We start from the raw sequence: 25,031 nt of genomic DNA, 5'->3' as shown, positions 1-25,031 counted from the left end.
GTCTGAAACTCGCTCCAGGGAGGCCGGAAATACTCAGGGGCCTTCCTGCGAGAGAGAGACTTGGGTTGACAGAGGTCATGGGCTTGGCCACCACCTCACAGCAAATGCTTGACAGAACTGGGACTGGAACCAAAGTACTTCCTCATGGACAAAATGGGAAGTTAGAGCGAGTGGCATCCCTAACGTCTATTTTGACTTGAAAAATCTATGATGTAAATTAAACCCTGTGATCCTAAGTGTGTGTGTGGCCAGAAGAACTCTCCAGGGAGCCTACAAGTCGGGGGGGAAGGGAACAAAAGGAGCCTCCCAGAGGGAGGGCACCTCCATGCCCCAGAAAGAAGATAACTCAACAAGAAAGACTCCTTTGCTGTATTCATTTCCTCTGATCGTGGTCACTTGTCTGAATTGTGCAAATTAAAAATAGGAAGTGTGTGTCTGAGTCTATAAATAACTTCTGTAAGAGACACTGTGGAGACAACCGTCACAAATGAACTTAGCAGAGCCTGAGAGGTTTGTGATGTCACCCAGTCCCTGGCATGTATTCATGTATGTGTTATTCAGAACCATTTGTTCTCATTCCCTATCATTTCTCTCATCAAAATAGAGCCAAGAGGAGAAAAGCAATCAGAATGGAGTGGGTCTATTCTGCAGCACAAAATAAAACCATATCACACCAGGACATGGCGGGAGTCTGACTCACACTCAGAGTATATAAGACCAAATAACATGGATCTGGCCCTGCCTCAAAGAATAGGATGTGACTTCATGCAATTAACCTAGTTCCAATTTGCTGGCTGCCCCCCCCCTGGATCCTGAGAGGTTGTATTTTTCTGAAAATCTCCTGGCGTTAGCAGTTACATTTAGCACACATTGATTGAGCACCTACCAGATACCAGGCATTGTGCTGAGAGGCACCTGGAATACTGAGATGAACAAATGACAGTCCTTAATTATAAGGATCCCCAGTCGAGTGAGTGAGAGAGACATAGAAAACAATAGAACAGTGTGAGAAGTGCTGTGACACTAACCACATATCCTGCCATTCACCAAGCTCTGTTTATTTTACTCCCAAATGTCAATCAAATCTCTCCCTTTTGGCTCATCTCTCCTACTACTGCACTTGTCTAACCTTCTACCATTTCACTTTTGGACAACTCCCTAGCCAGTTTCATTTTCACTTGCTCAACTTCAGTCTATTCTCTGCACTGCAGCCAGGAGTGACCAATTCCCAGTGGAAATCTGTCATGCCTGCATCACTTGTCATTATCATCATTGTTATCATCATCATGATCACTACCACAATCATCACCACCAACATCACCACTATCATCATCATCAGCATTATCATCACCACTACCATCATCACCATAATTACCATCACTACCTTCACCACCCTTATCACCCTCAACATCACCATCACCATCTATTACCATCATCATTACCATCATCACTGTCATCATCATCATCACCATTATCATCACCATCACCATCATTATTACCATCATCATCACCATAACCATTATCATCAACATCACCATTATCATCATCACCGTAATCACCATCACTATCTTCACCACCCTTATCACCCTCAACATCATCATCACCATCACCATCTATTACCATCATCATTACCGTCATCACTGTCATCATCATCACCATTATCATCACCATCACCATCATCACCATCATCATCACCATAACCATTATCATCATCACCATAATCACCATCACTATCTTCACCACCCTTATCACCCTCAACATCATCATCACCATCACCATCTATTACTGTCATCATTACCGTCATCACTGTCATCATCATCATCACCATTATCACCATCACCATCACCATCATCATCACCATAACCATTATCATCATTACCGTAATCACCATCACTATCTTCACCATCTTTGTCATCATAATCACCATTATTATCACTATCACTATCATCATCTATCACCATCACTATCTTCATCACCACCTTTATCATCAGTACCATGATCTTCATCATAATCATCATCATCATCATCAGCAGCAGCAGCATCACGTCTTTAAACATTTTAATGTATCACTCTACTGCTGTTACAAAAAGATTAAAATCTTAGTGTTTATTCAAAGAATCTGTAAGTTCTGGGGTCTACCTGCTCTTTCAGCCTCAGTTCCTGAGATTCACTATGTTCACTTCATCCGCACTCACTGAAGCTCATCATGCTCTCTGTTTTGTAGATCCTTTGCACAGGCTGATCCATCTGCCCAGCTCTGCCCACAACAAACCCTTCACCAAACTCACCGACCAGTAAAAAGCCCCTAGTATGGGCTATCATGGAGCTTTGAACCACTTCACAGCATAGCCAGAGTGAAATCACACTTAGATTCTCATGATGACTTACCAGCGTCAGTGCTCTCCTCTATACACTAAGCTCCATAATTTACATGAGAAAAGGACCTTGTCTATTTGTCATTCTACCTCCAATGTAATGCCTAGTTCATAGTGAGAACTCAAAAAGTGTTTTCAATGAATATATTACATCATTATACATAGGTTGTCATGGAACACAGACATACATTTATCTGTAGAATGTGGGAACTGATGGAGAGAAGGTATTCTATCTCAATACCAGTTTTCAAGTATGAGTAAGAGTTGAGCATATGGATAGATGGGGAAGATGGCTCATGGGCAGAAGGAATAGCACATGCAAAAGTGTGGAATCATGAATTAACATGAGGTATTTGGAGCATTGCCAGATGGGCTGATGTGACTAGGACAGTGTGAGTTGTCTTGGAAAGAGAAGAGGAAACAGTGGGCAAGTAATGAGAAATGGGGAGTTAAGTAGACATTATGCAGTATTATTCAAGGAACTATCAATAAATGAAAAGAATATTTTCTGAGAACTCACGTGTGTTGAGTTGTCTCTCCTTGTAATACAAGACCTCACAAGAGATGACTGGCCATGATTGATGTTTTTATAAAACTTTTATGAAGATGCAATTCACATACTATAAAATTAGTCCTTTATTAAGAGAACAGTTCAGCGCTTTTAGAATATGCACAGGTTGTACACTAGTCACCACTATCTAATTCTAGAATATCTTTATAATTCCAATAGGAAGCTCCACCTCCATCAACAGTCACTTCTCATTTATCTCTCTCCCTAGCTCCTGGCAACCACCAATGCATTTTTTATCTTTATGGATTTTACTATTCTGGATGTTCTACGTGAATGGAATCAGACAGTATGTGGTCTTTTGTGTTTGGCTTCTTTCACTTAATATTTACATGGTTCATTCACGTTGGGTCACGTATCAGTACTTTGTTTCTTTGTATAGTTATATAATATTCCATTGTATAGGTGTATCACATTTTGTTTATCCATTCATCTCTTGATAGATATATGACTTGTTTTAAAATTTTGTGTTAGGACCAATGCATGAGCTGTTGTGTGGATATATGCCTTTGTTTCTCATAGATATATAGCTAGAGTAGAATTGCTGACCCATATGATAGCTTATATTTAGCCTTTTGAATAACTTATAGACTGTCCTCCAAGGTGGCTGCACTGTTTTACATTCCCACCAACTGTATTAGTCTACTAACTCTCCACATCCTTGCCAAAGCTTGTTATTGTCCCTCTTTTTGATTAAAGTCATCATAGTGGATGTGAAGTGATATCTCATAGTGGTTTTCATATGCATTTTTTTCTGGTAAATAATGGTGCTAAACATCTTCTCATGTGCATATTGGCCATTAGTATATCTTCTTTGGAGAATTATTTATGCAACTCCTTTGTTCATTTTTCAATTGGATTATTTGACATTTTATTGCTTTTACTTATTTTGACAGTAGTCCCTTATTAGATATATGATTTTCAAATACTTTCTCTTATTTTGTGGATTTTCTTTTCACTTGCTTGACGGTGTCTTTTTGAAGCACAAACACTTTTAATTTGAATGAAGTTCAGTTTATCTATGTTTTCTGCTGTTGCTTGTGCTTCTTGTGGTATATCTAAGAATTCATCACCTAATCAAAGGCTACATAGTTTTTCTTGTGTTTTCTTCTAAGTTTTAGCCGTTACATTTAGGTCTTTGATCTATTAATGTTTTGAGTTGATTTTTATATATGGTATGAAGTAGGGATCTAACTTCACTCTCTTGCAAGGGTATAGCCACTGGTCTCAGTACCATTCATTGAAAACACTATTCATTCCTCATTGAATTGACTTGGCACCTTGTTGGAAATGAACTGACCATAAAATGTGGATATATTTTTGGATTCTCCATTTTATTCCATTGATGTATATGCCTACCCTTATGCTAATTTTTAATAGTGCATATTTCCTAAGAATGTGTTGGGAATTAAAGGAAGCAATGTGTATAACAGCACTTGATGCTAGGCTTCAAGAAATAAACATAAACGATTTTGTTGTTGCTGCTGGTGGTGGTATTACTCTGTTCCCAGGAGGAACACACTGATAGACCCAACTTGTTCCTGAAAGATCATCAGCTCCCAGGGTTTTAGACCAGAACAGACCTGGGGATTTGCAATCCAATGCCTCCATTCTAAAGCTAACCAAAACAAATTAACAACCATGCACACACACAAACATACAAGCACACAAGTGCACATACAGCTCTAGCCAGATACATTAAATTATTAGCAAAAGGTCACAGAGCTACAGAAGGAAAATGTTCAGAATCTGATCCTTCTTACACTTCATGCAGTGCTTTTTGCAAAATATTATACTATTTGAGTATACAGAATATCACACAACCTAGCCCAGATAAATGCCATAATTCCCAATTTGACTCTGGTTTAAGAAATAAACATTTCTATTAAAATGCAAAAAGGTAACCCCATAAGGATAAAACATTGGATCTTTAAAAGTCTTTTTCTGTATTATTTTTATAAATTAGCCTTGAGTGTTTAAAATGGTAATGAAAAGCATTTCACATTTATATTAGCTTTTACATGGTCTCTTAATATTTTGTTATTCCCTGATAATAATAACAACAGTAAAGTAAAAACAATAATAATAGCTAAGCCATTTTGAAATAATTATCACTAATCTAATCTCCATATCTCTGTGATGCAAATATTTTTATGCCCATTTCACAGTAGAGGAAGCTGAAACTTAATGGCTTAGGTACGTTTTTCAAAAATCACATAAAAAATAGTTGGAAAAAAATTCTGTTCAAACTTTAGCCCCTGTGACTCCAAATCCCAAGATTTCTTTTTCTAACTCTGACATACAGTCTTCAATAAAACAATTAAGACTAGACAACCAATTATTGTGACTGGACAGAGACAGGGCAGAGTTGAGATGGAGGGAAAGGCTGCCTTTGCAGTGACCTTGTGGAGCCATCTCTAATGGGCAGCAGGCTCTGGAAGGACAGGATGCTGAGGGATGTAATGGAAGCTGGGCCGCTCTGGGTGACTGGGAGGGGACCAGACAGAACGGATGCCCCTTGCAGGGGTGTAGCAATGACTCCTAATCTTGGCTGCATGCCAAATTCGCCATGAGGACTTTCTGACACTGTTGCTCCCTGTTCTGATTCAGATCTAATAATCTGCAATTTAAAAAAATTCCCAGAGAGTTCTTGACAATATGGAAATTCTTGACAATGTGGACAGAATGAGGAAGCAGCCTTCAATACACACCTGCTTTTGGCCAAGGATTGAGCTCAGAGTTTTACCCATACCTTCACCCTACCCATAAGCAGGTGTCATGAGCACTCCTCCTGGGAGAGGAAACTGGCAAGATTCAAAACTCACCTGCACTCAGGCATCTAGTTGAAGTAAGGCCACGACCAGAGTCTGAAGCTGTGTGACCCCAAGGCCAGTGCCGTCCTGGTGACCTGAACCCCTCTCAGTGGGTCTGGCCCTGAGGGTGAAGACTGTGTCCCAGCATCCTGCCTTATGGACACACTTTAGTTCCTTTATCTTGTCCTGTCTACCTCCAAGCTGTTGTCAAGACCAAATTAGATAGTAAAGCCCCAAATACCCATCACATACGAGGTATCATTACTTATTGCATTGCTAAGGATGTGGGCAAGGCTGAGGTAGGGAGCAGCAGCAGACACCTGTGCATCTGGTCCCAGGCCCACTTTGCTTCTGCCTCTCAGCTGAGATGAGGTCTGGGTCCTGGCTGAGCAGGACATGGTGCTGAGGTCCTGTACCCTGTTCCTTCTAGAAACAGACACCCCTTAAAAGAAAATATTTTAAAAGCCACGCAATTTCTTCATACACATGTGAGATTTGCCATATGCATTTGCTTAGGCCCAATAGCTCAGTGTAAGAGGAGGAAATTGATGGTTAGTCATTGAATATGCATGTTTCACTCTGAGAGCTACAGTGTTTATGTACATATATACTCTACATATACTCTATGTACATGTGAAATATATAGCAATGTTATACTATATTATTAAATATAATATACAATATACTATATTATTATATATAACATATCATATAATGTATTTAAATATGTGTGTGTGTGTGTGTATCTCCAAGGTAAGCTTCATTTAGTTATAAGTCCCAACTTAAAGTTGGAAACTAAGATTTAGAAAATGAGCAATTAGCACAGATTAAGCCATTCCTCTGATTCTAAATGGCATGAACAATGTCAATAATGAGTGTATACAAAGGCTAATAACAGCTAACATTTACCAGATCCTTATTTCCAGGCAGTGTGCTCCTCTGTTCAATACATTTATATTTAGTTCTTGCAACAACCTGAAAGACAAAGTTTTCATCCCCATTGTACAGATAAGGAGCCATGGGCTTAGGCTCAGTAAATAAGAGTTGTCCAATGCCAAGCAGGTCTATTGGACTTCAGAACCAGAGGCATATGCCCTGGCCTCTCACTGCCGTTTCCACCACATCATATCAACTTTATGCAGGGTAGGGCTGATATGTGCAAAATCACACATTTCAATCCCAACTAACTTTACAGAAAGACATGTTTCATCTTTGGGAAAGCCTTTTCCAGCTCAAGTCTTCTCTCTCACAAGTACACAATCATTTGAATAAAACAGTATACAGAGTAGTCATTTATTTAGCAAGTTTTTATTAAGCGTCTATTAAATATTGTGTGGCAAGCATAGTTCTAATTACTGGGAGTGTAGTGGTTTATGAAGTAGATAGTTTAGTGGGCAAGAGAGATGTTAAACAAATAGTCATATACATGGATATAAAAGCACAAAACTTTGTATGTATTGTACAAGAAAATGTAAAGGTTGAGGAGAGATTGTAACAAGAGGACATGAATTAGATATTGGGGGCAGAGTACTGGGATCCTTAGCAAAGACTTCTCCAAGGAAGTAACATTAAAACCGAGCCCAGAAAAAAAGTTACACACGTGAAGAACAGGATGGTGAGGATTTCAGGGAGAGGATAGAGCAAGTGTCAGTCTCTAGGATGGGAAACACTTGACACATTATCAGATACTGAATTTAGAAACCCATGCACTCATACATTATGTTTTTATAGGGATAAAGAAGGTGTTACTGCATGTCAGTCATTGTGTGTGTAATAGGAATACGAGGGTGCCTATCACAGATCCTGTCCATGGGATAGCTCAGTTGCAAAGATAAATGGTATGATAAAGGCATAAACAAGAATGTCTTAGGGAGAGAAAGGGTGACTCAGGCATCACAAATAAGCTCTGAATGTGAGTTGAGAACTGGAGAGTGGGTGGATCAGATGGCATAGGTGTGGGAATGGGTTTTCCAAGCAGAGGGAATTGTTTGTATAAAGGTACAAAGTTGAGAGGGTGATGGAGCTCTGGAGAGAGGCTTTAGAGAAGGACCTAGAAGTTATGTTTTGGACAGACTGCAAAACAAATGGTTTTGTAAATCCTGTTAAGAAGTTTTAGGCCCTCCATCTTTATCAAGGGGCACATGTGGGACGTTTTAGGCAGAAGCAAGATATTTAAAAGATAACTGTGGAATTTCTATCTCCGACTATCTGTCATCTATCTGTTTATCTGTCTATCTATCTATCTATCTATCTATCTATCTATCTATCTATCATCTATCTATCTATCTATCTATCTATCTATCTATCTATCTATCTATCATCTCTTTCTGTCTACCCACATACTTACCCAACTTCTGTCAATATATCATCTGTCTCTCCATATTTCTATCTATATTGATCTTTCTTCTGCCTAGCTATTACCCATCTATCATCTATCCAAAATGACATTTTGAAGTTACCGTAGTTGTACATTTAACCCTCTGCACAATCTATGCAAAGGCCCTATTGTAAAACACCACCATCAGTGAAAAGATAAGCAGATACCTATGGCACCAGCAGGGGAGGCTCAATAGTGTCTGCACAGATGACACACTGTGCTATTTATTATCCTTTAGTTAAACTCTGTGGGTCCTACCATTTCCTTTGAGTAATTTGGGCATTTCAGGTAAGGTTATTATTCATTTCTTTATGTTTATATGTATATTTACAAGCAGCAGCAATATGTATAGATGCATTTGCTACAGATACTCTTCTAAAAATTAAACAAAGATCACCTGCCAAAATATGGAGAAGCATTTAAAAGCTATCCCCAAGTGTTCCTTTCTTCACAAAATCATCATGGAAACAAGGGTAGAGTTGTAGTGATATTGCCGAATTCAACTCAGATTTGAATTTGCATTAAAAGTATTGAATACCTTCCTTGGCAAGCAGCATGCATGGCCCTGGGGAAACAAGGTCAGTGAAAACAGGCTCCTCCTGTTGTGGCCTGCAGTGTGCAGGGGGCGCTGACTTGAATGGGATGGTTTTATTCATCATGGCAGGTACTGTGAGGGAAGATGCTCTGGGAAGATATTTGAAGCAGAGTACGCAAACACGTGAAGGCTTGTGGATGGAAATATTGTTTGGGGAATTGGTCAACAATAAACAAATACAGTGAGAGGAACTCTTGTTTACTGACCCTATAATTTTGATCAATTTATCTCCTCATGCCTCAATTTCTTCAATATTAATGGTGAGAATATTTATTTGATTTATCTCACCATCTGTAAGGAGCTTGTTTATCTCAATAAACAAGGAATTTGAAAACAACAAAGTTGCTTATTAAGTTAGTTTCTAAGGATATTGTAATTCAGAGGAGAAAGAACTTCCTTTCTGCCAGTTCATCCTCCACACTTCCTTTTCTGTTAGCGATCCACACCGTACAACTGTACTTACCTTTCCTCCTTGGGGACAATGACAGAACATGACGGAGCTACAGAGGATGGCACACAACACTCCCTGGGCTTAGCAGGAACATCTCGGTTAGCCTTTGCGATCCTGCTTCAGGAAGCTCTTTCCTCATGGGTAACATAGACTGAGCACCTGAGCAATGAGGATGCCATGCTAAGCATCCATGGAGTTTTACATAGCTCTTAATCCAGCATCCTTCACACTATCGGATGAGGTACGATGTCTGTGGAAAGACCAGTTCTGAGTTGGTGGCTGTGCTGAGTTCTAGCCTGAGGCATCATAGCTGCCTCCATTCAGTGAATGTGCTTTCCCAGCTGTGTGTAACTTACTATTAGGGAGGCTTTAGGGTCTGAAAAAAAATTAAGACAAAAAACTTCAGATGACCTAACAGTTCCAGCTGAAGCAGACATTATTTTGAGAATATTTTGGAAGTTGCACTCGAGTTGTTGCTTTACAGAAGTGAAAAAAGTATTGACATTTCTAAGCCCAGAACTATTTTTTAACAAGCTAGAAAATATAGGGGAAAAAAAAGAAAAAACAGGTAGAACATTTTTCTCAAGAGAATGCAGTGTAGCTAAAATGTACACTCTTTTTCCCTAGCATGTATTTGGGTAAAATACGGGCACTCAAATTTCAGGCCAAATCCTAATGCAGAAATAATCCCAAATATGGCAGATTTGTAAGAGAGGCAATTTTTATTTATTTGCTAATATAGATTAAGAGCTCAAATGTTCTACTTGTTACTCATGGCTTCTCCTTGAAAAGACTTACCTGTAAGGTCTCAGCAGCATAAAACTCCAAGCTGCAAAGTCGTCTGAATTCAGTATTTGCCATAATTCTCCTTTGCCATCAGCTCAGCTCAGGTTTGTTTAGAATTGACTTGCACTGTACCTGTTTGGTAATTAATAATTCACAATTAAATTGGCAGTACAAATAAATCAGCATGTCTGCAGGATTGGAGCCTCCACTCTGTGTTATCTTCCTTTTATTTGAGGATCTGAAAGAAAATTGGAAAGAAAGATTTGAGTATCTAAAATCTTCCATTCAAAGCTTTACCTCCCTTAGTTTTGGGATTTCTTTTCAATCTGTTTTGGATCTTTCTTTCAAAGAGAAATTAAGCATGTACCGTTGTCAGACTCTGTGATTTACACTGAGGAGTAGAGATGTGTCTGATTCCACACTTGCCCTCCAGCTTCTCATTCTCTAGGTGCAGAGACAGTCAGAAGACAATAAACTGCCATACATAGAGCATGCTCAAAGCCCTCCCTGGGACAGGTCTAAACAAAATGCAGCAGAAGAGATGACTGCTTCTGCTTTCAGGATGTGGGGAGAGGTTAGGGCAAATGGCAGAGGAGAGAGGATGTTGGGGTACCCTTTGAAAGATGAGTCATATCTGTTGGTAGGGAATCAAGAAAAGACAGTCAAGGAAAAGAAAAATTATGGGAGGGCTGATGCTTTTAAAACATTCAGGAGAAGATAAGGGGCCAGTGTGTGCCATGTGCTTTGTTAGAGGAAACGGGGCCTGAGATGAGGTTTGTTGGTGGGTTTGGGGGTTCAACTCCAGAGAGCTCAGGTCATGCACAAGGGTTTGTTTGTTAAATGTGGTAGGCCATTCTGGGGTAAAGGAGTAAGGAGGAAAGCAGTTTGATTCCATGATTACTTGGAAAGATTGCTCTGGCTCTGTGTAGGGAATAGATTGGTGGGACCCCAAAATGGAAAGAGGTCAGGTGGAAGGTCCTGGTGGGAGGCTACTGCAATTATCTCTGTGAAAACTGGTGAGAAACAACCAGGACAGTGGTGGTGATAAATAAGAGGTGAGAAGGAATCTAGGCGTTTTCCAATACTGACCTTTGAGTTGAAGAGAATCAAGGCCTGGAGGTGAGAGAGTAAGACCAGGTGTCATTTTAGGCTTTGTAGTGCTATGGGTACATGGGCATGGTCCTGGCTCATGAAAGGAAAACTGTTGTTTGTGAAATATGTTTTTCCTGACATCATCATGATCGCCGTCATCGTCATCTTAGGAGCTAACATTTATTGAGTGCTTACTTTTTATCAGTCACTCTGCTAAGCCATTATTTCACCTAAACTCACTGTGTTGTGAGTTTAGCTACTACTAGCATCCACATTTCATGAGTGAGAAAAATAAAGCTCAAAGGGACAAAGGCAGGTCACCTTGCTAACGGTCATGTAGCAGGTGAAGAATTAAGCTGATTGAAACATTGGTCTATCTGAATCCAGAACCCTGCTCCTAACCACTAGGCTATGATGCCACTTAAAAAATACAATTTGGAGTACAATCTCATGGTTGCAGTAGCAGTAAGGACACACATGCATTGCTGGTTGGATCCAGGATTTTCTAACTCTATCAAGAGAGTCAGAGAATTACACTGAGTTTTAAAGGATGTGTTTTAAGGGATGGTGAGGGATTTTCAGGTTAAAATAAGTGAGAAACAAAATAATTCCAGGATGGAACAACCTGTTCAAGGTCAAAGATTTTAAAAGGGTCTGCAATGCTCGGAAAATAGTAACTAACTCAGCCTTATCAGCATTTTGAGTGCAATATTGGGGAAGGCTTGAGGCTGAGGACAGTGGTCCCTCATGGTTATCAGCTTATGCCACTGATTCCACTAAACACAATAAACATGGGGATAAACAGGAGCTCTTGGAAGGCTTTGTGAATATTTTTGATCTCGCCTTTTAATCAACAGTCACACCCTCTCTCAGGTCCTCTGCTTCCCACCAGTGTTCCCACATCTGCCTCCTGCTATCGCCAAGGTATAATATAGAGCTCTTTCTACCATAAGTACAAGGGAAACGTTTATGGCCCTATCCCTGGTGAATCAAGCAACTTGGAATTTATTATTGTGAACAATATTTATTATAAAAACATGCTATACAAAAATTTGTAGGCTAACACCTCCTTTTAAGTGCAAAGAATTATTCTCAGGTATTTCTTCTATCCTGTTTCCTTCCAGTTCCTCCTCAGATCATGAATATCTCCTCAGACATCACTGTGAACGAGGGAAGCAGCGTGACCCTGCTGTGTCTTGCTATTGGCAGACCAGAGCCAACTGTGACGTGGAGACACCTGTCAGTCAAGGGTAAGATGCTGACCTGGAGGACCTTTTCAGAGGTAGTATGTTAAAGTCTTGGCTCTTATGCACAACAGAGCTTCAGGAATCAGAAAACGTTTTGTAGTCGGTCATATAAAATCAAGCAGGCAATATGCACCAATTGCTGGCTTTTTCATTTCAAAAGAAGGATTCATGAGGAAATTTGCTAAATTATGGTCTCAGTCATTTTTATGGCCTTAGATGGCTTCTGTTTTCCAAACCATGAAGAACAAAGGATGTAAGAATAACTTCCAATGAAGATGTGAATTTCTGAAAGTAGAGGTAGGTCACTTGGTGGTTTGTTCTTCCTGGAAGTAGAGCACAAGGGTATTAGTGTGGCCATGGAGAAGTTTGGCATTGTTGTGTGTCCAGGAGAAAAAGGCTCTCCTTGCTTCAGCACTTTTAGGACATTTATCCAGAGCCACACATGTCTGACCTGTCCATAAATAGTTCACCTTGAGTGGAAGAAGGATGATGGAAATGGTTAAGTGCATTTGGGCATGACTGTGCTGAGCAGTCAATAATTGGTATGAAAACATCGGTTAAAACCATTTCCCACTTAATAGCAAAGGAACCAGAAGGACACTGGGGCTTGTCCTTTTGGAAATAAAACTTGCCCCAAGCCAAACTTGAAGAGATGGGCACAGAGCCACTTGAAATATTTACACTGCCACTAAAAGCTGTGATTAATTCTAGGAATTATACAAGAAGCAAGAGCTTCCTCAGGCATTAAAAATTCAAACATGAAACCAAGTAAATGGAAAAAATGTGTGGAGTATGCCTACGTAACATTCAAAAGTAATATGGATCTACAAGAAAGTGTAAGAGTAAATCTTAGTAATATTGAGAAAGAGATTTGCCAGGACAAGAAAAGCCCTAACCATGACAGAACAAAAGTGATAAATTCATGTTAATACCGAAATACCCAAAACTGTGTGATTTAAATAACAGAAATGTATTTCCTCACATTTCTGAGATCAAGGCATCAGCAGGGTTGGTTCCTTTCAAGAGCTTGAGGGAGAATTCATTCCATGTCCTTCCCCTAGATGCTGCTGGTTTGCTGGTAATCACTGGCGTTGCTTGACTTGTAAATCTATTACCCTGATCTCTGCCTTCATCTTCATATGGCCTTCTTCCTAGATGCATCTGTGTCCAAGTTGTTCCTTTTAAGGATATAAGCCATAATATATCAGGGTCCACACCAGTAACTTCATTTTAACTTGATTACCTCTGTAAAGACCCTATTTCTAAATAAGGTCACATTCTGAGGTATCAGGGGTTAGGAATTCAAGGTATCATTTTTATAGGGTTGTAACTTAACTCATCACAGCCTTCATCAAAATTAAAAACCTTCAGTGGAGTCACAGATTGGATAAAAACATTTACTGTGCATATATTTGACAAAAAATTTACATCTAGTGCATATGAAGAATTCTTCCAACACAATTCTGACACTCCACCTCAAAGTGAACAAAAAATTTGGACAATTCCAAAAGAAGATATAGTATGTGAATGGCAAATAAGTACACAAAAATATGACTAACATCTTAATCGTATAAATAAAAATTAAACCAAAATGAGATACCATTGTATAATCCCTAGGAAGACTAAAATTTAAAAGGCTGATAATATCGAGTGTTGGTGAGGATGCATATATCAGCTGAAGCTTTATATATTAACTCTGCAACTGTAAAAACATATAAGCACAATGGGAAACAGTTTCACATTTTTTGTTTTAAAGTTAAACATACACTTAGCATACGCACCAGCAATTCCACTTCTAGGCATTTATTCAAGATAAATGAAAGCATATGCTCACAAATGTATATTGTACACAAATGTTTTTAGCAGTTTCATTAATAATAGCTGTAAACTATGAATAACCCAAATAACCATTGACAGGCAAATAGATTAATTGTGGAATATTCTAACAACAGATTGCTGCTGAGCAATTAAAAGGAACAAACCACTGATGCACAGAACAAAATGGATGTATCTTAAAAATGGCGTGCTGAGGAAGATAAGCTAAAAATTAAAAAACACATGCTGTATGAATTTGTTTGCATGAAATCCTATAACAGGCAAAACTAATCTGGAATGGCAGAAGTCAAGTCAGTGGTTACTTAGGGTAGGGATTTGGGGAGAAGTGACTGCAAAGGGCCACAAGAAATTTTGGGGGATGTTGGAAAAGTTCTGTATCTTGAAGGTTATGTTGGTGTCAAAATTAGTCAAAACTAATAAAACTGTAAAAAGTAAGTGTATTTTATTGTTGGTAATTAGATTTCAATTAAATTTGAAATATAAATATACAGAAATGTAGACAATAATGATCTGAATTTTTTTCCTAAACAGTAATTATTTCATTGCACTTATCAAATAAGAGACTGGATCTACTAGGAGTATCATTCAAGCTTTTGCTGCTTTTCTCTTTGTGGACTGAGAACACATATTTTTGCTCCTGCCTTGTTATAGAGAAAGATAATGCTAATAAATTAGCCTAATACTCTTGGTATAAAGACCTCAGCTATTAAAACCTAGAATGACTCTATATCGTAAAGTAAAATTAATGAGAGTATTAAAGTATATGTAAGGGATATCGCAAAACTCAAACTTAATATAAACACAGCAATAATGTTCCCAAAGGCATGGGTTCCATGATAATTTTGTCTAAAGTTAGAGATAATTTTGGATTTATATTATATACAAAACTGTGTCTAACCATCAGATCAACTTGTATATATGTGGTAAAATCAAACGTCTTTATAAATGCTTGAAATCCCAGAATGTAGTTATTTGATCCTAAACATACAGTTCTCTAAGCTTGGAAATCATTTAAAAGGCATTTTGACTTTATGTAAATGTTCTGAAGCAATTCTTTTTAATGGTACACTGGTAAGATTTCCCTTTTAAAATAAGGGTGATTCATTCATATTCGCGATCTTTTGTAGAACGTAATAGCTGCAATTTAGCCTCACTGGAAAATCCTAAATTTAAATGACCCCTCCCTTCTTTAAATCTCACAGGCTGTGCTCTACTTGGAAGTTGCCTTTGTTTTCTCATAGGCTTGGCCTTAACTTTGCTGTCTTTCATTTTCACTGTTGTCTTTCCGCTTCCCTCTCTCAATGATATTTAAGCATTTGAACTCCAAAAAACTGTTTCCCGGTTTGAAAAGCACAGGGGCCATGCTAATCTTCTCTGTAACATTTCAATTTTATACCTAATGTAGGTGACAGGTTGATGGGTGCAGCACACCATCATAGCACGTGTATACCTGTGTAACAAAACCACACGTTCTGCACATGTTCCCCAGAACTTACAGTATAATAAAAAAAAAAAGAAAAGCTCTGGAATATGAAGTATTTGTAAGTTTAAAATTTGCATCTGCAGGGTGGCTACCAATATTTATTTTTAGAAGGATGCTCCTTCTGACTTGCAGGGAGTTGTTTTAAAAGATTAGAAGTACATCCAATAAAACTGGAACATCAAACAGCATTTTTTAGAAAAATTTGTTGATTGATTTAGCATGGAAGAATAAAAAATAAAGGTTGCAATGATATTTTCTTTGAAATTCCAGTAGGATTGTGGTGGAGGAGTTAGCTAATGCAATATTTCAAATATATGATTTGAATTTGGGGATCTATAAACAGGGACGAGTAAATCAGCCTTCATTAATAAGCAGATTATTAAAATTAAAAATAGTAACAATCACACTTACAGTTTAAGATGGCAATATGAGTACATGCTGTTGACCCCTTACAATTGTAGAAAAGAGGTAAAAATAAATGAATAAATAAATGCATTATTGCATTAGAGAAAAATAATAATAAGCTTTGATGGATCCAAAGCTATGAGGAATCTCTGAAATATAAAAAGTAGACAGATATAATGAAGGAAAGAATACAGCTCAAAATACAGAAATGCAATCTCTACCTAAGATGATAATGGTTGAAGAGTGAAGGTTTCAGGTGGTGAAACTGCGCTGGTAAGTGATTAAAGTGATTGGAGTGGGAGGAGGCAAGGGAGTGAGAGGAGCCTGGGTAGCCTTTGCTCATGTTGGTGGTGTAAATACTCCCATCATTGACGTTTCTGGGGAGCCCCTTTGAAGTAACTTTTCTTTTCAGGTGTATTTGTTTCACAAAAACAAACAAACCAAAGACATATCCTTCTTACCAAAGTAGGGCAAAAGTTTTGAAACATCCCCAAGTTTCCAAAGGTGGATCTGAAGACTTCCCAGCTTTTCTACTCTCTAGACTGAGTAAGCTGCGGGAGCCCTGTCGACCTCTCGTCTCCTTGGCAGTATTGAAAGTGTACCAGGTTTCCAGAACCTGGGCATTTTCTGAGGACACGTGCCTCACTTTTGAGGAAAGCTGGATGTTACCAGGATCATGAATAAATATTGTGAACATAACGAAAAACACTATGCAAACGTCCCTTTGGGGTTTTGCTGTTTCTGTGCAAACTGCTGAGCTTTTGACTGTGTATTCATTCTTAATCTTTAGATATAAAAATCTATACTTAATTTTTTCAATAGCAGGCAATGGCTAACTAAAAGTATTTATATAGATCTGCTAGAGGGTATGGCACTTGTGTAGCAGCCTTTACGTATATGGAATATGTACGTAGTCACCCATGGCCCAGGAAGTAGAATAATGATGGAATTATTATTCTGTATAACACAGGCTGCTGCCTCAAAAAATTTTCCAAAGGAAAAAGTCAGATCCCGAAACAGGCAAGCAAAGTAGATTGGAATACACTGTGAATCAGCTGGGCTTCCAGAATTATTTCCTTTCCCATTCCTGAAGGACAAGAGAAGGGAAGCTGGGCCAGCATCACTGGCAGGCTCTTCTAGGCACATGAGTGATGTGAAAAAGTTGCAGGGATGGGAGTGGCAGAAGAAGACCCTAGAGCCTGTTGTGTTCTAAGGAGGGTAGTCATCCCCTCTTGCAATGCCATAGTAATCCACTGCGATGCCTCGCACACCTGGCTCCGCTGCCATGACGTATTTGGAAAGGCCAGATGTTTGGGAAAAAATAACAAAGTCTTCCCTCCTGTCTCCCCTCCCCTGAGATTTTAAGATGACAACACTTCACCCATGAGTGAGTTGCTCATAGTCTACTCAGATACAGTAATATCTCAGGGAGCAAGTTATTTCATATAAGTGGATTTTCCAGGTAACCAAAGCTGACTCTTTAATGCATTTACTCAAGTTATTTGTACTGAAAGCATTTAAAACATGAATTATGTTCTATTCTGTTTATTTTTGTCTTGTGAATTCCATTTAGCTTCATCTTTATATTGTAACATCAAGATTATACGTATAGATTGTTTGTATCTTGGCATTTGGGGACTGCGATGACTAGGAATACGACCCTTAAATACCATCAATACTGTTTAAAATCTTGTGTCTTTTAAAAATAGTTCCTGTAGTTTTTCTTTCTTCCTTTCAATCAGACTTGTCAGTTCTTCCTAAAGTCAGTGCACCTGTCTTTTAGCAGCCATGTTTCTTCTGATGATCTGCTTCTAATTTGTCTTGAGCAAGAATCTATACAACTAAGTTGATTAGTCCTAAATAAGACGTAATGGTGGGAAAGGGCCTTCTCTGAGTGAAAGGCATTAGCTTTTAGGAATGTGATCAATGGCACTGATGACTTCTGTCTGGGGGAAATGATGTTTGGCTTTGTTCTAGATAGCTCTTGAACCCAGGAGGCAGAAATTGCAGTCAGCTGAGATTGGGCCATTGAACTGCAACCTGGGTGACAAGAGCAAAACTCTGTCTAAGAAAAAAAAAGTACTGATTCACGACTGTTTCTGCTACAGCGTTCATTTTTCATGCTAGAAATTCCTAAAGAGAAAGTCTTAGAAGAAATCACCAAGTTCTTAGCACTCGAAATAAAAGATGCATTGACCCACACTTGAGTATAGGTATTGGATAGGCTGTTGGATGGTGATGTTAGCCCATTGGATAGGCTGTTGGATGGTGGTGTTAGCCCATTGGCAGAACATGGGCTAACACCCATGTTTAGCATGGGACTGGGGCTGAGTTGTTAACACACAGAGTGACTTAACGAATGTTTATTTATCTCACTGATCCTCAAAACCCTTTACTGCAAAATGGGAACAACTTTATCAGTTTATTTTGGGTATCAAAAGAGAAAATGAATGGAAAGCAGGTAATAGTGTTGAACACTAACTCAACAGTTATTTCTAAACTGTAGTTGTGCCATATTTGCATTTGAATGCATTCTTTGAATCCATGTAGCATACAGATAGCCTGGGTGCTGGTTATGATGGTATTATGATGAGTGCATACTGTATGCCCAGCCCCGTTTTGTGCATTTTTTGTGTTTTAACTCATTGAATGTGCGAGCAGCCTTGGGAGAAAAGTGATAATTTTTACTATTTTATTACCTCTTGTCTTTGTCTCTTATTCCTTGACAGTTCTGAGGTCTTTGATTCATTTCTTTGGCCTGAGTGTAGATTGGGGATGATACAGCAGTTTTATTTGTGATAGGCAAAAAGCCAAATGTCCTTCATTGGGTATATGGTTAAACTGTGGTACAATCTCACCATGAAATACTACACAGCAAAACAAAGGAATGAACTATTGTTCCATTTGACAACTTGGATGGACCTGAAAGACATTGTGATGAATAAAAAGAGTTGGTCTTAAAAGTTTGCATATTGTATGATTCCACTTTTATAACATTCTTGAGTTGTCAAAATTGTAAATATGCACAACAGGCCAGCAGTTGCCAGTGGTGAGAGTAGCAAAAGGAAAGGGAAGCAGAAGGGAGTTGCCTCGGGTTGATGGAGCTGTACTGTATCTTGATTGTTATGGTACCTATATGACTCTGTATGTGTGACTGAATGTTGTCGAACTGTACACAAAGACATAAAAATAAGTACATGCAAAAACTAGTGAAATCCAAGTAAACTCCACAGTGCAATCATTCATAACTTTATTTTTAATTTTAATTTTTGTTTTACTTTAAGTTCTTGAATACATGTGCAGGATGGGCAGGTTTGTTACATAGGTATACATGTGCCATGGTGGTTTGCTGCAGCTATCAATCCATCATCTAGGCTTTAAGCCCAGCATGCATTAGGTATTTGCCCTAATGCTCTCCCTCCCCTTCCCCGCCACACCCCGGCAGGCCCCAGTGTGTGTTGTTCTCCTCCCTGTGTCCAGAGAACATGCGGTGTTTGGTTTTCTGTTCCTGTGTTAGTTTGCTGAGAATGATGGCTTCCAGCTTCATCCATGTTCTGGCAAAGGACATGATCTCATTCTTTCTTATGACTGCATGGTATTCCGTGGTGTACTAAAACACCAAAAGCAATGGCAACAAAAGCCAAAATTGACAAAGGGGATCTAATTAAACTAAAGAGCTTCTGCACAGCAAAATAAACCAGCATCAGAGTGAACAGGCAACCTACAGAATGGGAGAAAATATTTGCAATCTACCCATCTGACAAAGATCAAATATCCAGAATCTACAAGGAACTTAAACAAATTAGTTTTACAAAATAATAACTTACAAATAAACAAATAAATTACAAAATAAAAAACAAACAGTCCTATCAAAAAATGGGCAAAGGATATGAACAGACACTTCTGAAAAGAAGACATTTATGTGGCCAACAAACATGAAAAAAAGCTCATCATTACAGATCATTAGAGAAATGCAAATCAAAACCACAATGAGATACCATCTCATGCCAGTCAGAATGGCAATTATTAAAAATTCAGGAAACAATGAATGGTTGTGGAGAAATAGGAACGCTTTTACACTGTTGGTGGGAGAGTAAATTAGTTCAACCATTGTTGAAGATTATGGCGATTCTTCAAGGATCTAAAACCAGGAATACCATTTGACCCAGCAATCTCATTACTGGGTAATGGTATTTGTTATATACCCAAAGGATTGTAAATCATTCTGCTATAAAGACACATCCACATGTATGTTTATTGCAGCACTATTTACAATAGCAAGGACTTGGAACAAACCCAAATGCCCTTCAATGATAGACTGGATAAAGAAAATGTGTCACATACAACTTTATAAATAAAACTGTATATATAATACTATATGCATACACACACACACATATATATATTTAGTTACATAAGATGCCACTATTGGGGGAGCTGGGTGATAGTGCTGGGTACCTATCTCTACCATTTTGTAGCTTCCTGTGAATCGAAAATTATTTCAAATGAAACAATCAAAAAATAGAAATACAAGGAAAATGAGTCTCTAGTATTCCATTAACAACCTATTCCTATATACACTTATATAAGAATTTGTTGTTTCTAAAATATTTTCACATGAATCATCTCAAGTGAGTTTATAGCAGTTCCCTAAAATAGGTCAGAGAAAGAATAGTTTGCCTATTTCACAGGGAGGGAAACAGATGGAAAGGTTAAGTAATGACAAATGAGTCACAGCTAACTAAAATAGTAGCTTTATGAAAAGAAGCTAGTTCCTGATTTTCAAGTCTGGAGCTCTTTATATTATACAAAGATGGCTTCCATAGCTTGAGGTTGGAACAGGTATAATGTAAAATGATATTTTGAATCAAATTCTGCTTGTTTTCTGGGGAACCCAAGGGTGCTCACTAGCTTTGAGCATCACCCATACTCTTGCCTTGCCTTTCCTATGTCCACACCTACCTTCCTATGTCTAGTTGCTTTCTAGCTTCCACCCAGTATTGTTCTAACAAAAGCACAGCCTCCAAATCAAAACCACATTCATGCCATTGTCTGCTGTAGGTCCCTGTTGTTCCTCTGCTTCAATTAAAATAAACCTGCTGAGACCTACCAACCTCATTTCTCTTCTAAGCCATCCCAGGTAACAGTTCTAGCCACTAATAGGAATTGCCTATTAGTTGACCTGCTGCATCATCCAGTCTTGCTACTACTTCTTTGTCTCTCTCCAAGGCAGATAGGAGCCTTGTTTCTAATCTGAAGTCATGTTTAGAGCCTAATTAATCCCTAGAGTGTGAGAAAGAGGTGTCTGAGATGAGAAATCAAGGTTATACATATCTTGCTCAGTGGAACAGTTATGGGCAAACAAGCTGTTCCTCTCACATTTTTGCAAAGCAAATTTATGTTCACTAACTTTGGTTCTTGTTGTAAATGAGAAGTGTGTGAAGGTCTAGCAATGCGCTTTTCGCCATATGGGTACCCATATGTTTTCCCCCTTTGCTTGCGTACATTTTTGCTTTGGCATGCACATATGCCTGTATTTTTGCAACTTAACAATATTAAAACTAATCCCATTTATGCTCCTTTTGGGTGAGTTGATTGAGTCATAAATTCCTGAAAATCTCTTCCTTGGGAGGCTGAAGTTCTTTTGTGCAAGCAGGAGGAGGGCAGAGCAAGCTATCCTAGCAGAGGGATGCCTTCAGCAAGCATCACTGTGAAGCTGATGGCCCTGACCCAGACTCCAGAGTGCTAACCTAACCCTGGAAGACTCAGAAATATAGATTCATAATACTTCACAATGACCTCCACCTTCCCTCCCCAAGGTGGAAAACCCTCACTAAGAAATAAGTAGTAATTCCCTGGGGTTTTCTTTCTAAAGTCCCAGATGAAATAACACGTCTTACAACAAACAATTATGATGTCTTTAAGCTGTGGTTCTTGATAGGTGACCATACTTTCTACTTAATACTCCTCACACTGAATTGAGAAACTATGCATGTCAGAAATAGGACAGCTGGAAATTAGGCTTGTGTGGAAATGATGCTTAGCTTCTTCACTGGGCATTTTAGGGAATAAATATGAGAATGGATATTACTTATATCATATCAAGTGAAAAACCCAACTAACTCAAATGTAAAATTAGAACTGGAAATGCTGCCTACCGTCTGTTGTAAAGCCATGTCGAGGGCGCGCCCAAGATGGCCAAATAGGAACAGCTCCAGCCTCCAGCTCCCAGCATGAGCAACACAGAAGATGGGCGATTTCTGCATTTTCAACTGAGGTACCAGGTTCATCTCACTGGGGCGTGTTGGACAGTTGGCGCTGGTCCGCGGGTGCAGCCTGACCAGTGAGAGCTGAAGCAGGGCAAGGCATCGCCTCACCTGGGAAGCACAAGGGAGAAGGGAATTCCTTTTCCTAGCCAAAGGAAATTGAGACACACAACACCTGGAAAATCGGGCAACTCCCACCCTAATACTGCACTTTACCAAGGGCCTTAGCAAACAACACACCAGGAGATTATATCGCACACCTGGCCCAGAGGGTCCCACACCCACAGAGCCTCCCTCATTGCTAGCACAGCAGTCTGAGATCTAACTGCAAGGAGGCAATGAGGCTGAGGGAGGGGTGCCCACCATTGCTGAGGCTTAAGTAGGTAAACAAAGCCACTGGGAAGCTTGAAATGGGTGGAGCCCACCACAGCTCAAGGAGGCCTGCCTGCTTCTGTAGACTCCTCCTGTGGAGACAGGGCATAGCTAAACAAAAAGCAGCAGAAATCTCGGCAGAGGTAAATGCCCCTGTCTGACAGCTTTGAAGACAGCAGTGGATCTCCCAGCACAGAGGTTGAGATCTGAGAACGGACAGACTGCCTGCTCAAGTGGGTCCCTGACCCCTGAGTAGCCTATCTGGGAGACATCCCCCACTAGGTGCAGACCGACACCTCAACCTCACACGGCAGGGTACACCCCTGAGACGAAGCTTCCAGAGCAAGAATCAGACAGCAACACTTGCTGTTCAGCAATATTCTATCTTCTGCAGCCTCCACTGCTGATACCCAGGCAAACAGGGTCTGGAGTAGACCTCAAGCAAACTCCAACAGACCTACAGCTGAGGGTCCAACTGTTAGAAGGAAAACTAACAAATAGAAAGGACACCCACACCAAAACCCCATCAGTACATCACCACCATCAAAGACCAAAGGCAGATAAAACCACAAAGATGGGAAAACAGCAGTGCAGAAAAGCTGGAGATTCAAAAATTCAGAGCGCATCTCTACCTCCAAAGGAACGCAGCTCATCGCCAGCAATGGAACAAAGCTGGATGGAGAATGACTTTGATGAGTCGAGAGAAGAAGGCTTCAGTCAATCAAACTTCTCAGAGCTAAAGGAGGAACTATGTAACCAGCGCAAAGAAATTAAAAACCTTGAAAAAAGATTTGATAAATGGTTAACTAGAATAACCAAGGTAGAGAAGTCCTTAAAAGAACTGATAGAGATGAAAACCATAACATGAGAACTATGTGACAAATGCACAAGCTTCAGTAACTGACTTGGTCAACTGGAAGAAAGAGTATCAGTGATTGAAGATCAAATGAATGAAGTGAAGCGAGAAGAGAAGTGTAGAGAAAAAAGAGTAAAAAGAAAGGAACAAAGCCTCCAAGAAATATGGGATTATGTGAAAACACCAAATCTACATCTGATTGGTGTGACTGAAAGTGAGCGGAAAATGGAACCAAGTTGGAAAACACTCTTCAGGATATCATCCAGGAGAACTTCCCCAACCTAGTAAGGCAGGCCAACATTCAAATTCAGGAAATACAGAGAACGCCACAAAGATACTCCTCGAGAAGAGCAACTCCAAGACACATAATTATCAGATTCACCAAAGTTGAAATGAAGGAAAAAATGTTAAGGGCAGCCAGAGAGAAAAGTCAGGTTACACACAAAGGGAAGCCCATCAGACTAACAGCAGATCTCTCGGCAGAAACTCTCCAAGCCAGAAGAGAGTGGGGGCCAATATTCAACATTCTTAAAGAAAATAATTTTCAACCCAGAATTTCATATTCAGCCGAACTAAGTTTCATAAGTGAAGGAGAAATAAAATCCTTTACAGACAAGCAAATGCTTAGAGATTTTGTCACCACCAGGCCTGCCCTACAAGAGATCCTGAAGGAAGCACTAAACATGGAAAGGAACAACAGGTACCAGCCATTGCAAAAACATGTCAAAATGTAGAGTCCATTGATGCTAGGAAGAAACTGCATCAACTAGCGAGCAAAATAACCAGCTAATATCATAATGACAGGATCAAGTTCACACATAACAATATTAACCTTCAATGTAAATGAACTAAATGGTCCAATTAAAAGACACAGACTGGCAAATTGGATAAAGAGTCAAGACCCATCAGTTTGCTGTATTCAAGACACCCATCTCACATGCAGAGAAACACATAGGCTCAAAATAAAGGGATGGAGGAAGATCTACCAAGCAAATGGAGAACAAAAAAAAAAGCAGGGGTTGCAATCCTAGTCTCTGATAAAACAGACTTTAAACCATCAAAGATCAAAAGAGACAAAGAAGGCCATTACATAATGGTAAAGGGATCAATTCATCAGGAAGAGCTAACTATCCTAAATATATATGCACCCAATACAGGAGCACCCAGATTCATAAAGCAAGTCCTTAGAGACTTACAAAGAGACTTAGACTCCCATACAATAATAATGGGAGACTTTAACACCCCACTGTCAACAAAGGAATTGTTGATCAAAGAGACAGAAAGTTAACAAGGATATCCAGGAATTGAACTCAACTCTGCACCAAGTGGAGCTAATAGACATCTACAGATCTCTCCACCCCAAAGCAACAGAATATACATTCTTCTCAGCACCACATCACACTTATTCCAAAATTGACCACATAGTTGGAAGTAAAGCACTCCTCAGCAAATGTAAAAGAACAGAAATTATAACAAACTGTCTCTCAGACCACAGTGCAATCAAACTAG

General features: G+C 39.2%; 1 protein-coding gene and 1 pseudogene across 8 annotated transcripts in view; one reads left to right on the top strand and one right to left on the bottom strand.

Annotated features, from left to right (window-relative positions):
• Window positions 1-25,031, top strand: part of OPCML (opioid binding protein/cell adhesion molecule like) — a 1,160,427-nt gene that overhangs the window by 1,028,030 nt on the left and 107,366 nt on the right. For all 8 annotated transcript variants that reach the window (XM_023185901.2, XM_023185899.2, XM_023185900.2 and 5 more), the window contains one exon: window positions 12,182-12,307. In XM_023185901.2, coding sequence (XP_023041669.1) covers window positions 12,182-12,307 — 126 coding nt within the window. The remainder of the gene's footprint in view (window positions 1-12,181; window positions 12,308-25,031) is intronic.
• LOC111522123 lies at window positions 15,466-15,554 on the bottom strand (annotated as a pseudogene).

The sequence above is a fragment of the Piliocolobus tephrosceles genome, chromosome 13, assembly GCF_002776525.5.
Source record: "Piliocolobus tephrosceles isolate RC106 chromosome 13, ASM277652v3, whole genome shotgun sequence".
Taxonomy (NCBI): domain Eukaryota; kingdom Metazoa; phylum Chordata; class Mammalia; order Primates; family Cercopithecidae; genus Piliocolobus; species Piliocolobus tephrosceles.
Note: the sequence above shows the minus strand (reverse complement) of the source record. Positions and strands in the feature narration are given on the sequence as shown.